At 38.4% G+C, this 15,633-nt stretch overlaps 1 protein-coding gene across 10 annotated transcripts; it reads left to right on the top strand.

Moving 5' to 3' along the window:
* The first annotated feature begins 530 nt into the window (after nt 1–530).
* On the top strand, nt 531–15,411 carry LOC308107681 (dual specificity protein phosphatase CDC14AB-like). 10 transcript variants are annotated; one of them, XM_080460149.1, is made up of 15 exons: nt 670–1,099; nt 2,981–3,071; nt 7,013–7,088; nt 7,230–7,322; nt 7,420–7,499; nt 7,691–7,757; nt 8,892–8,954; nt 9,877–9,964; nt 10,294–10,524; nt 10,620–10,758; nt 11,824–12,040; nt 13,157–13,248; nt 13,360–13,383; nt 14,239–14,329; nt 14,456–15,411. In XM_080460149.1, exons 1-15 carry the CDS (start codon nt 1,054–1,056, stop codon nt 14,588–14,590), a joined length of 1,533 nt encoding a protein of 510 aa, XP_080316275.1. In that variant the 5' UTR covers nt 670–1,053; the 3' UTR covers nt 14,591–15,411. The 10 variants fall into 10 exon arrangements, with proteins under 10 accessions (XP_080316280.1, XP_080316275.1, XP_080316278.1 ...); XM_080460152.1 differs by having other exon boundaries at nt 14,239–14,361; XM_080460154.1 differs by lacking the exon at nt 13,360–13,383 and having other exon boundaries at nt 531–1,099; nt 14,239–14,361.
* Nucleotides 15,412–15,633: the final 222 nt, after the last annotated feature.

Genomic DNA, 15,633 nt, shown 5'->3' with positions numbered 1-15,633 from the left:
ATGAGTTTTGTAAAAGTTTTAGCTAGCCCATTTAAATGATTTTCCCTTGTAACCCTGGCATAGATATTTTGGTTATTTTGCCTGTTATAGCTGTATGTTTTTGTTTTTTTATCATTTTGGTAAATTTGGCCATTTTGGTCGATCTATTGTTGTTCTTTTAGCCACCTTAGCCATTTATTTGCAACTGTAAGGGTTTTATTGGTGGCTTATTAGCTATTCTAGCCTTTAACAAAACAAAAAACAAACATTGATTTAACCTTTCAAGCCTTTTAGCCATTTTGATGATCACGCTTTTAGCCAGTTTTGAGCCATTTAACCTTTCAACATTGTTTTTAGTATTTTCTCATTTATTCAAACATACAGGCACTGTTAGCCTGCAACATTGGCAGAAAAAGACAATGAGTCAGTCCACAAACTTAATTCTCCATCTCAACTCTTCTTTATTTGATGATAGGTCAACAACCACCCTCCGTCATGCAGCATTAATCCCATTTTAACGGAGATAAAAGTCATTCTGGAAGATGATCTGCAGTGAATAAAAACCGAGCACACTGCAGAAGTATTTTCTCATACATAGTTCAGTGAAAGTATCAGGGAGCCTTTTCAAAGGGGTGATGGTTGCAGGCCTCAGGGTCAGAACGGCAGTCTGTGCGCGCCGACTGCGCATGCGCAGAGCAGAGATTAGCGCGTCTGCCGCACACACAGTGACTGGATTATTCCGGGAAACGCTTCAATTTAGACATACCGGGAGCACATTGGATTGAAACTATTCCAGGCAGAAGACGAAATGGATGAATGTTTTTTCCCCCTCCAGAATTGAGATATCTGAACATGGAAGTGTGCTGCAACAAGATTTACTGTAACTTTATTGAAGAGTGAGCGCATGTGATGCCCCGCGGCTTGTCACTGGGACCATGGCTGGCGTCTGGTCTTCCTGGCGTGTGTTAGGCGTCTTTTACTGAAAATAACCTCGAAAGAAATTTAAGGAGTCACCATCCTTTCAATGTCATTTAAAACTGCTGATATTACAGCAGTTATTTGATAGGAAATCAGATGGCGGACGAATCTGAACGACTTGGTGCGGCAGAATTTATAAAAGGTAAGTTCAACGATGCAGACAGGACATCTGAAAAAGTTTTGATATTGTTGCCACAAATGACTATTTCAGGGCCTCAAATGAATATTTGGTGGTCAGAACATTCTAAATTAGGGCCATGAATACTAACTTGTGATCCACAATTTGAAGTTTTATTTCAAATATCATCTCTCGGGTTCCATATGTGATAAGAGGAGAGTATGTTGTAATGAATCTATTAGACAACCTAAAGTTTGAATTTCAAAGTTTCAATAAGACTTCACTACTAGGCGAAGAGGTAAATGTACCAAAGTGAACAAAATTTTTCATATTTACCTGATGTTTGATATCCAATAATACTGTCAATGGCGAAATAAGAATTGGTCTAATAATTAATTCCATTCACACAGGAAGAGAAAGACTTCTTAAAAAACCAAAAGAAAAGCAAGTAGTTGTAGTGCAATGAAATCCATCTTCAATATCAGCAAAAAAAAATGAATTTATGCTAATTATTTATGATTTCAATTAGTACAATTCAATTTCCAAACTGGAAATAATAGACCAGAATTGAGACTATGCACCTATCTTCAACAGAAAGTGCCAGTAAGATAACAGGTGAGAAAGATGCTATAAGATTGACCAAATGTTGATGTTAAAAGTGAAATTAAGACATATATAAAACTATTATCTGGGATCGGCTTCTTTGCCTTGTGACCCCAAAGTGGATAAAGTGGCACTGAAACTTGCTGGAAAATCGAGTTTTTAGTCTAGAATAAGTAACCCGATTTAGTTAAAGTACATTCAAAGTAATTATAACTTGATTATTGCGCAATTGAATACAAAAGAACCTTGCCTAATAAAGGAAAGTTTTTTAGAAAATGTTGTCAGCTGCAGTTTAGTAGTTCTCACTGAATGTCACTAACCGTTCTTACTTTGCCAAACTAAACTCTGTTAACTTGAACATCACATCTACTCAAACAATAAACAGTTAATATAGGATTGCAGCTTGATTGAATTACAAAAGAACAACAAAAACATGTTTTTGTTTCAAATTCTGAATGATTTTACTTAAAACTGGCTTTAATCTCGGATAAAAATTTGTAAGTTCACCTAAATTTGAGAATTCTATTTTGAAAATTCTAGATCATATTCTACATTTATGTAAAATTAAAGATCTCGGACATTGTAGATCTCTGAAACATTCTACAACACTCACAAATTCTTGAATCTACAATTTTTCCAAAAATGTCTAGAACTTTAACACAGAATTACAAATGCCAGAATTCCAGAAGCTTCCATCCTGGAGGTTTAAGACGCATGTTTACGCCTGTATTGTGCGACTGATGTATTTAAAATTCTCACAATCTAGAACTCTTAGACAATCTCTCATGTTCAGAATTTTGAGAACTAGATAATGGTAGAACTCCCATATTTAGAACTGTTAAGCTCCATGGAACTCGCATTAAAAAAAATCTCACAAATTCGACAACGTTTTAAGCCACACTCTAGAATGTCGAATTGCAGCCTTCCAGAAGCTTCCATCTCAGTGAGAGCTGAGAACAAGGAGAAACGAGGGATTTACTAAAATGTCATTACAAGTCCCCTTTTTAAAACGATTTTATACAATTTTAATACACTTCCTATACCGACACGCACAAGTTGTTTGCAGTCGAACTGGACTATAAATTTGGAAGTATTGGAGTTGGCGGTTTCGTTTCACAATCACTCAGCCTAGTTTTCTTTTAAAAACACAAGTGGGCGACACGCTTTTCTATGTCTGTGACATGAAGCGAACATAGTCTGAGTCACATGAACACCTACAACGATGACGATTTGATTTTTGTGTCTCGTGTGTGTGTGTGTGTGTGTGTGTGTGTGTGTGTGTGTGTGTGTGTGTGTGTGTAGGGCGGCTGTATTTTGCCACTTTTCGTGTCAAGCCAAAGAATACTGCCACCACTCACTACTTCAGCACAGATGAGGAGTTAGTGTACGAAAGGTAAGTGCCACATACACACACACACACACACACACACACACACACACACACACACACACACACACACACACACACACACACACACACACACACACACACACACACACACACACACACACACACACACACACACACACACACACACACACACACACACACACACACACACACACACACACCCTACTACAAAGTGTGTGTGTGAGTCCCTCTCAAAAGTTGAAATCACATTGCACCCCACACAGTTCAGCTGTGAACAACTGAAGAGATTCATATGCAATAATAAATAAGCTTTAACCGTCTCATGCTAGTTGGAGGCTTTTGAAATACGACAGGTAGTCTTTTTTTTTTTACAGTTGCACTGTCTGCAAACCAAATGAAAACCCCAAGTATCCTAGTTGCCCTGCCTCAGTCACACGTCAGCAATCATCAATGGAAGTAGGAAGATAACTGAAATTCTTATTTAGATTTATAATACTCTTGCAGTTCAAAAAAACTTTTTTAAAATTCCCATTAAATGACTTCCTGTAGCTCTGCAGCATTGCACTTAAAGTCTGTTTGTAATGCAGTTTGTCGACACAAATTATCGCTCTTTTTTTTTTTTTCAGAATTCCTCAAATTATCAGCAACAATCAATGAAAAATTGAATACGATGTTTTCCAGAAGCGGAAGTTGTAACTAAAAACTCGTACTTCAGTTGATATTTTAAGTATACTTGTACTCAAGTATAACTTGCGCACTGTAATCTGCTTTATTACTGTTAAAATAAGTCACTGAGCATGCCCATAGGCTGAATTAACAGTCAAACTAATTGATCTGCATTTTCTCAGTCAAATTAATTTACTGTAATACAGAAAATCCTGGCTTTATATTACATTTGCCAAATTTTTGTGCAGTTTTTACAGGATTTGTCTGAGAAATGCGCTTTGAACATAGATATATTAAACAGGGGAATTGAAATGGTGCGTAATAAAACATAATAAAACTGTGTTATTTCTAACTTCTGGCTGACTGATTTTGTTTTTATACAAAGAAAAAACAAAAGTCAGCGGCAGCACTGACAGCAGGAAAACGATCAACCCATCGATAACAGAACTGCCCAAAACAGATGGATATACAGCTAAATACTGCATGTCTGTCTCAAGTTTATATATTCAGGAAACCATTTCCATCTCATCTCCTGAATGCAAATGGATTGAAATAATTGATTTGTGAATTGTAGTTTGCAGTAAAGTTTTCTGTGACGTCTCCACGCTTACACTCCATAGATCCTCACAAAAGTGTGAATGTGTTTGATCAAAATAAGCTCTAAAAGGAAATATATAGTTGTTACATTTACATGTAAAGGTTTAGTGAGACAATTTATACATCACTAGAAATAAAAAAAAAAAAACTAGACTGAGGTTGGACTATTCAAAGTTAATGCAAAGTACAGGCAGGCTTGGGAATTCACCTGATTCCTGAAAATATATTTCCAATAAGTCAACGACTTGTGTCCAGTAAAGGAGCCAGTTTGGCTATAACTTCTCCTTGCTGGACTAAACTGGACACGTCACCATACAACCCACAGGTTTTCGACAGTTACACATGTTGAAGAAAAAACCAATGAAAGAAAGAAACAAGCAGAGTCGATGAACAAACTTATCTGTGCAGCAGCATGGTCCCATTCAAAGACTCTTAATAGGCCACTCCCACTAATAAATACCCTTCCTCTTCCTGGATTTTCTCCTCAGACGATTGATTGGTGGATATTTCCACCAGTTCTCTGACAGCAATCAACCCTGTCAGTCAGTCAGTCCTCCTGCTACAAACATCACTCCTTCTGAACTCAATCCTTTCACTGCACTTATTTGACATTTCCTTCACTGCCTTCTCTCAAGCTTCCTCGTCACTGTCTAAACGTAACAGTTGTCCCTGTTTGGCCTGACCGTTTGCACCTCTACCAACCGTCTACTCTCTGCTTTATTTTCTTTCCTTGGTTAGATTTGGAACCAAGCTCTGCTTTATCATTTACTTCCTGACTGATAGCAGCTCTGCCATGAAACTAATGCACCCCAATTCAGTTAAACGATTCCCTTTGCCATGTATAGCCACACTGCCTTGACACCTACAAGGACCTAACAACCTCTTAACCTGAAAAATAGCTTGAACTGCACAGACCACAAGTTTTAGCTTTCCAAGGAGCCCTGATTTACCTGTCCTATCCAGCCCTTCAGTAACATCCATCGTTAAGTGTTCATGTCCAGGTCTTACACCCCGACACTAAGCCAACACTGCCCTTCCATACATTTACATTCAATGATGCTACATACACCCATTACATACATACATTAAAAGTAGATTTTCATCTTAATTAGTCCTGGAATATTATTAATTTGCTTTTTGATCCATTTTATTTTAAAAGGGTACATAAAGTATGGCATTGCATTCGTCATTATTATACTCTTATGACATAAAGACATATTGAATTTTGCTCTGAATGATGGCCTTGCACCCTTTAGAAAATGGAGCACCTCAGCGCCACTGACAACTGTGGATTGTTCTTGACAACAGCATTCACTAGTGAGCTCTGTTCACTCTGTACACTGTCAGCTCTTGGTTATGATCCCACTATAAGATATAGGCCAAGAAGAGATCAGTGGCTGTGCCCTGGTGATGCAAAAGGATTTAGGACAACCACCGGATGACGCTATTCAGGCTGAACTCCTAATCATGCAGTCGACCATTTTTATCTCTGATGTGCACAAATGGCAGCATGCAAACGTTGTGTTTTATTCGATTGCGCTGAATAAAGAGACAACGAAGCAGCAAGAACTCATGGAGCCATATTTAAAATGTATTTCACAGGATTAGGAGCCAGCCGTTGATTGGCTAGACAGATCAAATACAAAGGGTCTTCACTGGAGGAGCTGTAAATAATACATGAAAGCACTGTTTGAATCAAAGGAAAGCGCAGTTCAGTATCTCTTGTGACTGTGCACACAGTGATCAGGGTTAGATGCTGAAGCACAATGATGTGGCTCGGATTGTAGATGTGTTGTGCATTCATTGTCTGTAAAGTTACTAACAATCTAATGTCACGTGCCATTAAATTAACACAGAGATGAGCATTATGTTTCCATGATAACTAGACACGGCGACACAGGGAGCATCGTGGTCACCTGGTTTCCAAAAAGATTGGATGTGGAGTAGAAACGAGAGAGTGGAAGTAACCATTGTAGGAGCAGGAGGGGGAGCTCTTTCCATTTATTTTCACGTTCAGATCAAGAGATTGATTAATAACTCACCAAAAGGCTCACCAAAAAGTTTCAACTTCACCAAAAAGCGGTCAGTCTAAAGTCATGTCATGCTTTAAACTAAACGAGCTGCTGAGCCAAAACCCAGTGTGAAGAGAAATGGACCTGCACTGCAAATAAGCTTCAAATGAGCTCATATGCCATCGATCTGGAAGAGTAAATCGAATGTTTCTTAGTATGTTAGAAAGGCCAATACACTGAATTCCAACTGCACTAGATGATCAACATTAGGGATGCACAATATAGGGCAAATCTTTTGTCTTTGCAACATTTGCAATATACGTGTTGTATAGACTGACCAAACCTGAACCTGGAGGCAGCAGGCCAGAAGTCAGAAAATCAAAAGTCATAAATAGAAGAAACAGATATTAATGTCAAGCGTTCACTTGAGAAAAGACATACTGTGATCACAATACCTGGCTGGCTAATGCCACTAACTAATGTTACTTTATGAAGTAACAAGTCTTCCTGTTGGACCGTCTGGCACACCGGGTTTAACACCCAAACCACATTTTTGCATGTAATTATTTATACGATTAAATTTCCTCCCTGAGTGTTTGACATGAAATAAATCCAATATAAATCTTTAAATGTCATTAAAGCCAACATTTAAACGTTATCGCTGTTCATTTGTTCTATCTGTTGCAGTTTCTATGCAGACTTTGGGCCGCTCAACCTGGCCATGCTGTACAGATACTGCTGCAAAGTCGACAAGAAGCTCAAGGTAACACACTTATACACACACAATACCGAGCCGCACACGCCGCTATCACACACTGAGCTTTTAGATTTGGTGGAACCCAGATGTAGATATTTGTAATCATTGGTACTCTGAGCTGATTGTGGACATTTGTTTTCTTACCAGTCCTTCACGATGTCCCGAAAGAAGCTGGTCTACTACACGTCCTACGACCAGAAGAAGAGGGCCAACGCGGCTGTTCTCATCGGTGCCTACGCTGTAAAACACTTTTTTTTAATTCATTCATCTCTTCATAGATGGCTGATGTTTCCACCTGCCAGTCCTTCGCTTACTACAGAGTTTGTCCTCAATGCAGGTGATCAATTTGAAACGGAGTCCCGAAGAAGCATATCGGACTTTGATCTCAGGGAACAACACGGGATACCTGCCTTTCAGGTGTGGACATGCACGCACACACACACACACACACACACACACACACACACACACACACACACACACACACACACACACACACACACACACACACACACACACACACACACACACACACACATATATACATTTACAACAACAGGGATGCTGGGACACACGTCACAACATTGTTTTTTTTCCGTGTCATGCAGAGATGCGGCGGTAGGAGAGTGCTCCTTAAGCCTCACTGTGCTGGACTGCTTACAAGGAGTACGCAAGGTAAACAATATGAACAAACTACAGTAGTACCCAACTGGGGTACATGTGATGAGGGTTGAACGCCATGATGTTTCTGAACACGTGGAAGGAACATGCACAACCATCATGTTTGAAATCCAGTTTCCCAACATGAAGATGAAGCTGCTCAAGCAGCATATTCGAAGACGATCCACTAGTGATAACTCCTCATTCGCCACAGCTTCGTGAATAAACAGATTTAAACCCAGAGTTCATATCCCGAAGTATCATGGAAACCAGAGATCAGCATCCTTTCTGCCACTTTCCACTAAATTAAACATATCTGGCGCCACAAATCATGTTTATCCTTTAAAATGTGGATAAAACAACTCATAAAGTCGTTAATATGGTTTTGCAAAATTTTAAAAAGACTGTATCCTACGTGGCATTTATGGAAATTCAAAACTACAGTTTAAAATATATAAGCTTTGTTGCCATTTTCATTTGATTGATTGTATTTTTGCAATCACAGTTAATTTTGAGTGAATTTAACATTTAGGAGATGAATAAGGTTTCATTCAGTATGGATGGTTTAATTTGCTTTTACTGCCATCAATGCTTGTTTAACTATATGTTTGATAGGTAAAGAAAAACTGCCAAATGACAAAAACATAATGTTTTTGAAGCCAAATGGCAAAAATAGCCAAGATAACAAAGTTGATAACTGATAACTGAAATCGTTCAAACAAAAGCAAAGAAACAGCTAAAATTGATAAAACAGCATGAAATACGATTTAAACTGTTACAATAGCAAAACATTATAAAGTAAGTCCACATTCAAATTACCTTCAAAACTTTTACAAAGAAAACATAGCTCAAAATAGCTAAAATGGCAAAAATAAAAATTATGTGCTGAAATGTCAACAAAATTACTTTCAAAAAAACTTGAACAGATAAAAGCAACAACTAAGACGATGACTGAAATAACAATTAATAGTAGGTCTTAATAAGACATCAGTGGTTCACTGTTGTAGTTCTTAAATCTCATAAATACGACATAAAATAGTTTAGCTGATTTAATTTGACACACACACACGTGTTGTTGGCTTGTGTGTTCAGGTGATTATTATATGTGTGTGTTGCCCCCTCCCCCCCATCTGCTCTGCCCTCTTGTAGGCGCTGCAGCATGGTTTCCTGGACTTTGAAAATTTCGATGTGGAGGAATATGAGCACTATGAGGTGAAGTGTCTCACTGCATTAGTACTCTACAACATCTGTACAATGACTTCAACACATCAGAAGTGATTATTATTTCTGCATTTGTATATAAATGTAGGACAATAAGCTTTTAGGGCCTCATGTTGGTGTAGTGGTTTTGCAGACTCACTTCTCTGTCTGGAGTTTGTATGTTCTCGTGTATCCAAACACGCAGGAGAACCACAAAATAAGCAGTTGAGCTGTTTTCACCTTGTTGGCTTGTTTATTTATTTATTTGTTTGTTTAACTTTGAGCTGAAAATTCAGGAAACGTCAGAGAAATGTTATCCAAAAGCAGTTCAGTCACGGTATTGAGCTAAAACGACATTGTCTTTAGAGCAACAGTGACACGCCAAATAAATGGTCAGTTGTCAGAATTAGTTCAAGGATACCAGTGTTAGTATATGATGAACAAAATAGAGTTTGAATGGGTGAACGATGGACAGATCCTGTGATCAGCTTGAATTATGGAGGGGGAACAAGGAGGACAGGGGCAAAATAATCAATAGGGTGATTACGGTACAAAATCCATGACATTAAAATACGATGAGGAGGCTCCTAAGCCCAGACTCAAACCTGTGATACTTTCACTGTGAAGCAACGACATTAACCGCTACACCAATATGTTGACCTAAAGCCTATTATATTAAAAACAGCTCCACACAGCATCTTTTTGTTTCACCAATATAAAACTCAAATTGCCTGTTTTTAGACTGGGAGGAAATGCATGCATAGGGAGAACAAATAAAAACACATGCAACTTTAAAAACAGTAAAAATACATTAATATAACATAAAAAATAGACCAGTCTCCTATATTGCAGTTATTAAATGCCCTCGGATGTCTTTAAGAGAATTTACAGAAATGTTGTGCACTGTATCTTCTAACTTTCTCTCTGTCTTCAGCGTGTTGAAAATGGAGACATGAACTGGATCATCCCGGGGAAAATTGTGGCCTTCAGCAGCCCTCACCCGCAGAGTAAGATAGAAAACGGTGAGTCTCAAGCCTCAGAAATCTGACATGTTTTTAGAAAAAAATGGAAAATAGACTTCCCATGTGACCACTGCTGGAAGTAGACTCACACACCTACTGATAACAAACACAAGGTGAAAGAGTGTGTTCACATTCCCCTGTTTGGGGACGGCTTAAAGCACACAGTTTATTTTACAATTAATTTTTGGAGGTTTCTTTCAAAGCAGTCTAAAATGCTTTACCAGCCGCCACTGCATATAACCTGGAAGATGATCCTCTCCCATTGAATACTAAAAACAGTTATAATCTCCACATTTTTAAAACTGTTTCCATGTGGTTTCTGCCTCCAGGTTACCCTCTCCACGCCCCCGAGGCCTACTTCCCCTACTTCAGCGAGAACAACGTGACGGCTGTGGTGCGTCTGAACCGGAAGCTGTACGACGGCAAGCGCTTTGAGGAGGCTGGATTCGAGCACCACGAACTCTTCTTCCCGGACGGAACCACACCTTCGGACCTCATTGCGCGCCGCTTCTTGCACGTGTGTGAGAGTACGGATGGAGCCGTGGCCGTGCATTGCAAAGGTCAGACCGGATCCAGCATTGTGGGCACGGTCCGAATAAAGGTCTGCTTGAAGAAAGATTTCTTAACCGTGTCTCCACACCACTCTCCATCTCAGCTGGCCTGGGCCGGACGGGCACCGTCATCGGCTGCTACCTGATGAAGCACTTCAGGTTCACTGCAGCCGAGGCCATCGCCTGGATAAGAATCTGCAGGCCCGGATCTGTCATCGGGCCCCAGCAGGACTTCTTAGTGGAGTGAGTTTGAGATCCCGTTGACAGAAAGTTCTTTACACAATCCGTTTTTTTTTTTTTTTTTTCTTTCGTTTTTTTGTTTCAGAAAAGTTACACATTTAGACAGCAACGCTTTGAAAATGTAGTCCGTTTACACGGAAATGACAGTATTCGCCATTTTAGGTGTTTTTTTTCTTTGTTACCTTCTGTAACCATGTTTGTGACTTTATCTGTTTTAAGCATTTCATTTCAGTTGTTCTATGCATTTCAAAAGTTTTAGCCCTTTTAGCTGTTTTGTCTCCTGTAACTAATTTTAGTCAATTTATCTTTTATAAAACATTTGACCTGTTTCACCTTTTGAAACTGGTTGGAGTGATTTTAACCTTTTAACCTTTTAGCCTTTTATTTCTGTTTTTCACTATTTTAGCCTTTTATTTATTTACCAATTTTAGCAGTTTTAGTTATTTTGGTAGGTTGACCTTTTTAGTAGTTTATAGCAATTTTAGCCATTTCAGCACACGTTTTTTTTTTTAGCTCCTTTTATGCATTTAGGCTGTTTCATCCTGTTTAGCAATTTTACCTTCTGTAGCCCTTTTTATTGGCCGCAACCAGATGCAGCCATTTAAGCTCTTTTTAGGAATTTTTGCTGTTTCATCTTTCTTTGTTCGCTGTTTGACTAATTTTAGGAGGGGGGGGGGGGGGGGGGGGGATTAAGCTGTTGTGAAGTTTTCAGAATCATTTTTTTTTTTTTACTTTTGTTGGCTGTTTTGTTGTTTCTCTATACTTAGGTAAACTTTTCTTTGAACTTTTTTTTTTTTAAACCTGATACACATTTTTGTTTGACGATCAATAATTCTTTCATCTAAATGTCATAATTGTCACCATGAGCTGTGAGATAAGAGTCCTTCTGAATGCCAGTGATAGTTGACAGTGTTATTTTCTATATTTCATTTGGGTGCAAAATTGAAAGGCTATGTTTCAATTAGTGGCATTCAAATAGAACTAAATTGAATTGTTCAGTTGATAGTCTTAAGATTTTTTTTCAGTGATCCAGATTTGAGTGCCGGTATTTTTTTCCCCTGCGAGTAGAAAACAGCACAGCTTGTGGGTCCAGGGTGACGTGCATCGCTCCAAACAGAAGCTGGTCCAGCAGAGGCTGACCCGCCGACAGCAGCTGCAGCAACAGAAACAGCTCCACAGTCCTGAATCTGAGGCGGGAAAACAGGAAGCCATGTCCCACCTGCTCTCCAGCATGGACGATCTGGCCATCAACACCACGCTCTGCAAATCCTGCAGCATGGATGAGGTAAGGGCTGCACTTTGTTGCTACTCTTAAAAAGACTGAACAGACTTCTTCTTTTCTCTCCAGACACATTTCAGGTCCTATCTGTGGTTTTCAGATGTTTTTTTTTTTAACAGAAATGTATAAATCATCTTCATCTTACATTGTTTTTAAAGGGAGAATTCTGAATGTATCTAAATTAGATGGTGCTTTAAACAGAATATTATGGTACTTTGTTGCCTTGCAGTTGGTTTTATACACTAAAAAACAGCAGAAGATTTTTTTTTTAATCAACAGAAGAGTTATTCAGACCATTATTTCATATTTGTTGTTTATTAATTGTGTAAAATCAAAATACAACCATAAACCTCCTTTCAGTATTAAAAATGATTTAAGAGATTTTTTAATTCTTCATTGTCAAATAAAGATTATTTCAGAAATGGTAAAGAAGTTGAGTCCCGACTGAAAAGATTCCTATTAATTTGGGTAAACTTAAAATAATATATCAATGACAGTTTTAAGCATTATGAATAATGAGAATTACACCACAAGTAAAGATGATGAGTCTAAATTAGTATTAAATGACTATTAACAATGGCCTCTCTATATTATATGGCGAGAACAGCCTTTCCAAAACTCTTGAATATGTGACAGAGATTAACTTCCCTGAAACATTTATTGAAGATATATAATAATTCAATCTAAAAATTAACTAATGGCAGTAAAGCACATATTAGTGATGCATCCAGAGGAACCAAAATACCTTGTATATCTTCTAATTCCAAACCTAGACATAAAAATCTTTTTTCACAATATATGAATAGAATAAATTACAATAGAAAGACTTAATTAGTTCCAGAGGAACGCTCCATATTTCCTCCTATGATTATCCCCTTCAGTAAATGTGTTTAGAGATGCTCATTTAGTTTTATAACCCACGCCACCTGCTACTGTGTCGGCTTCTCACTCATTGCAAGGGGTGTGGTCGATACCTCACTTTGACCAGACTTTGGAAAAGGGAATTGCAGCACGATGACATAGCAGAATGAGTCTTTTTTTTTAACAAATCACATTTTAAAGTATTCTAATAACACTGTCTGTCTGTCATTTTCTTTCCCTGTGTTTGCTCATGAGCTGCAGAATAACTGTAAGGGAGTCAGTCTGACTCAGGGAGACAAGCTGAGAGCGCTGAAGGGAAAGAGACCACCAAGATCAACATCCTCGTCCTCGAGGTAAAACCCAAGCATCTCTCAAAAACTTCTAAAATGAAAACGTTTATTTGAAACTTGGGTAATAAAAACTACAAGCAAACATTTCGGTTTTCGTCCAAACACCTTCATCAGCTGGAACACTGAAACAGCAAATAGGTAAATACACTCCTGTATGTTACGTAACATGACAACACATGGGAATAAACAGCCGGATGTCTAACATTTAAAACCCTTTGCACGCGAGCCTGCGGCCCCGTTTACACGACAGCGTTTTCAAGTGAAAAACCTCAAACTTGCGTTATATTAGGGGTGTTCATTTACACAACAACAGTGCTTGGAGCAAAGGAAAACGCAACTTTTTGAAAACGGCTACCAAGGTGGAACTTTTTGAAAACGCTCAGGCTCCGTATATACAACAGAAACGCTGCCACTATTCATGCACACCACAGCCGTAGTAAGTAGTTCTTCTGCACATGCATGAGTGGATGGACAATAACAACAATGGCGGCCTCCAGAGTGTCATAACTCCCAAGTCCATGTTCTCCTGGGACTTGATAGTTTTATAGTTGAGAATCACCGGAATAACAATTAATCTGTCCATACGAATGCCCGTGTGCTTGCCATTGTTAATGTTTATAGCTCATTGTTCTCTGCACGCGTTTGGTTTTATTACAAAAATGAACAACAGCGCCCACTAGCGGCCCTCTAAATGAAAACGACATTGGTTTTTTTTGGCGTTGTCATATAAACAGACATCGTTTTTCTTTCTGGTCTTTCAGGTTATCTATGACTTTTTTGTGTCATACTGGGGTTTTCTTTTTTCACATGTCATCAAAATGATTAATATATATTTGTTTTATTTTGTATGCACATGTAGAAAATCTAAAATTCATTCATTCATTCAAAACTCCCCCGAAACGAAAACCCCAAAACGATGTGTTATTCAGTTAAAACGTTGTGTTGTAAACGAGGCCTTAGATAAATATTGTAGATTTCTTTCTGGTCTTTCAGGTTAAGCTTATCCAAGAACACAAACGGCCTAATTCTGCCTCCTCCAAAGTCCACTAAAGTCCCCGTCCTGCTCCATTCCTCCAAAAAGCTGGTACACAGCTCCTCCTACCCACATATCAAGAGGTGGTTGTCTTTAACTAATTCAATATAAAAATACAACACAAATCCTCCTCTTCTTGTCCTTTTCATTGTTTGTTGTGCCTCCTGCCTCCTCCAGCCCCTTCAGCCTCGGACTGTTCGGCACCAGGCCAGCGATCCTTCACTGAGGCGTCTGAGTGACAGGAACATATCCTCGAAGGGCTACATGACTGATCACTCTACCCAGAGTCGGAGTGTCTCAGCCACATTATGAGCGGGTGGTGTTGTGTGTTTATGCAGAACTTGCTTAAGGGCTGCCCTGTATCCCTGACCTGAACTTCAAGAGAAGCGAGTGAGCTGAAATTGAGTTAAATATCAGTGAAGCACCGAGTTGGCACTATTAGCTGTTTGGAAACCAGCTGGATCGTAATCAAAGAGAAGCACAGATTTGTTCAAACATGTTAAGAACATGTTTTGGAACGCAAAATGCAGTAAAATCTTCATAAATCATCTTATCACTATGCAATTCACATTTCTATCTTTCATTCTTCCAGTTTAATAAAAACGTGAGTTAAATGAAAACTTTCCCTGTTTATTAAAACAGTTTTCATAGTTTTAGTTTTTACTGGTCGGTTGTGTATAAATTGGTTAATTTTCACTCTTTAAATAATCATATTCAGAGATCTTCTTTCCAAAATGAAAGAAATTCTTTTTTTTATTTTTTTTTTATGTATTTTGCAGGAAAATCACGTGTTTGTTTTTAAATTTGTTGTCACTGCACCGTCACTGGCAATAAGGTAGCTCGTTGTTACTGCTCCATCTCTGATTTCTTAAGTCTCATTTATGTTGAACCTCTTTCATTGTGGGAAATCCTAATGTTGGTATTTAATATTGAGCATTAATATACACAAGGGGCTCTCATTGGCATTAATTGAATTAGTATAGTGGTTTTAAAATTTACAGTTTGTGTTCTGGCCCATGGAATATTGTAGTAGTCTGTATCAGGGCTGCATGATATTAGGTGAACATGTGAGATTGTTTTAAGGGTTGTGATTGCAATATGACTGAATAAATAAATAAACACTTCAGTATGGGATGTTGATGTCTCTGTACTTCTCTTCGTAAAGGGTTTTGGTCAGAATATCACTGAATATATCTGACATTTGCTTTGAGATGTTCATATACACACGTGGTTGAGGACACAATGAAATTAAAGCAACGGTTTGTTTTTTGGTTAATCCTCCATGTTCAAAGTAATAATATCATCCATCACACGAGAGAAATGAAGTCATGTGTCATCCGCACACGCCCTGACAC

This window comes from Lipophrys pholis, assembly GCF_963383615.2.
Source record: "Lipophrys pholis genome assembly, chromosome: 1".
NCBI lineage: Eukaryota > Metazoa > Chordata > Actinopteri > Blenniiformes > Blenniidae > Lipophrys > Lipophrys pholis.
The sequence above is the reverse complement of the archived record's forward strand: the minus strand, read 5'-3'. Positions and strand labels throughout refer to the sequence as shown.

Coding starts and splice junctions, on each gene's coding strand:
- LOC308107681 (XM_080460149.1), top strand. CDS start 1,054: ATGGCGGACGAATCTGAACGACTTGGTGCGGCAGAATTTATAAAAG. Junction 7,323..7,419: donor TTCTCATCGGTGCCTACGCT/GTAAAACACTTT, acceptor TCCTCAATGCAG/GTGATCAATTTGAAACGGAG. Junction 12,041..13,156: donor AATCCTGCAGCATGGATGAG/GTAAGGGCTGCA, acceptor CATGAGCTGCAG/AATAACTGTAAGGGAGTCAG.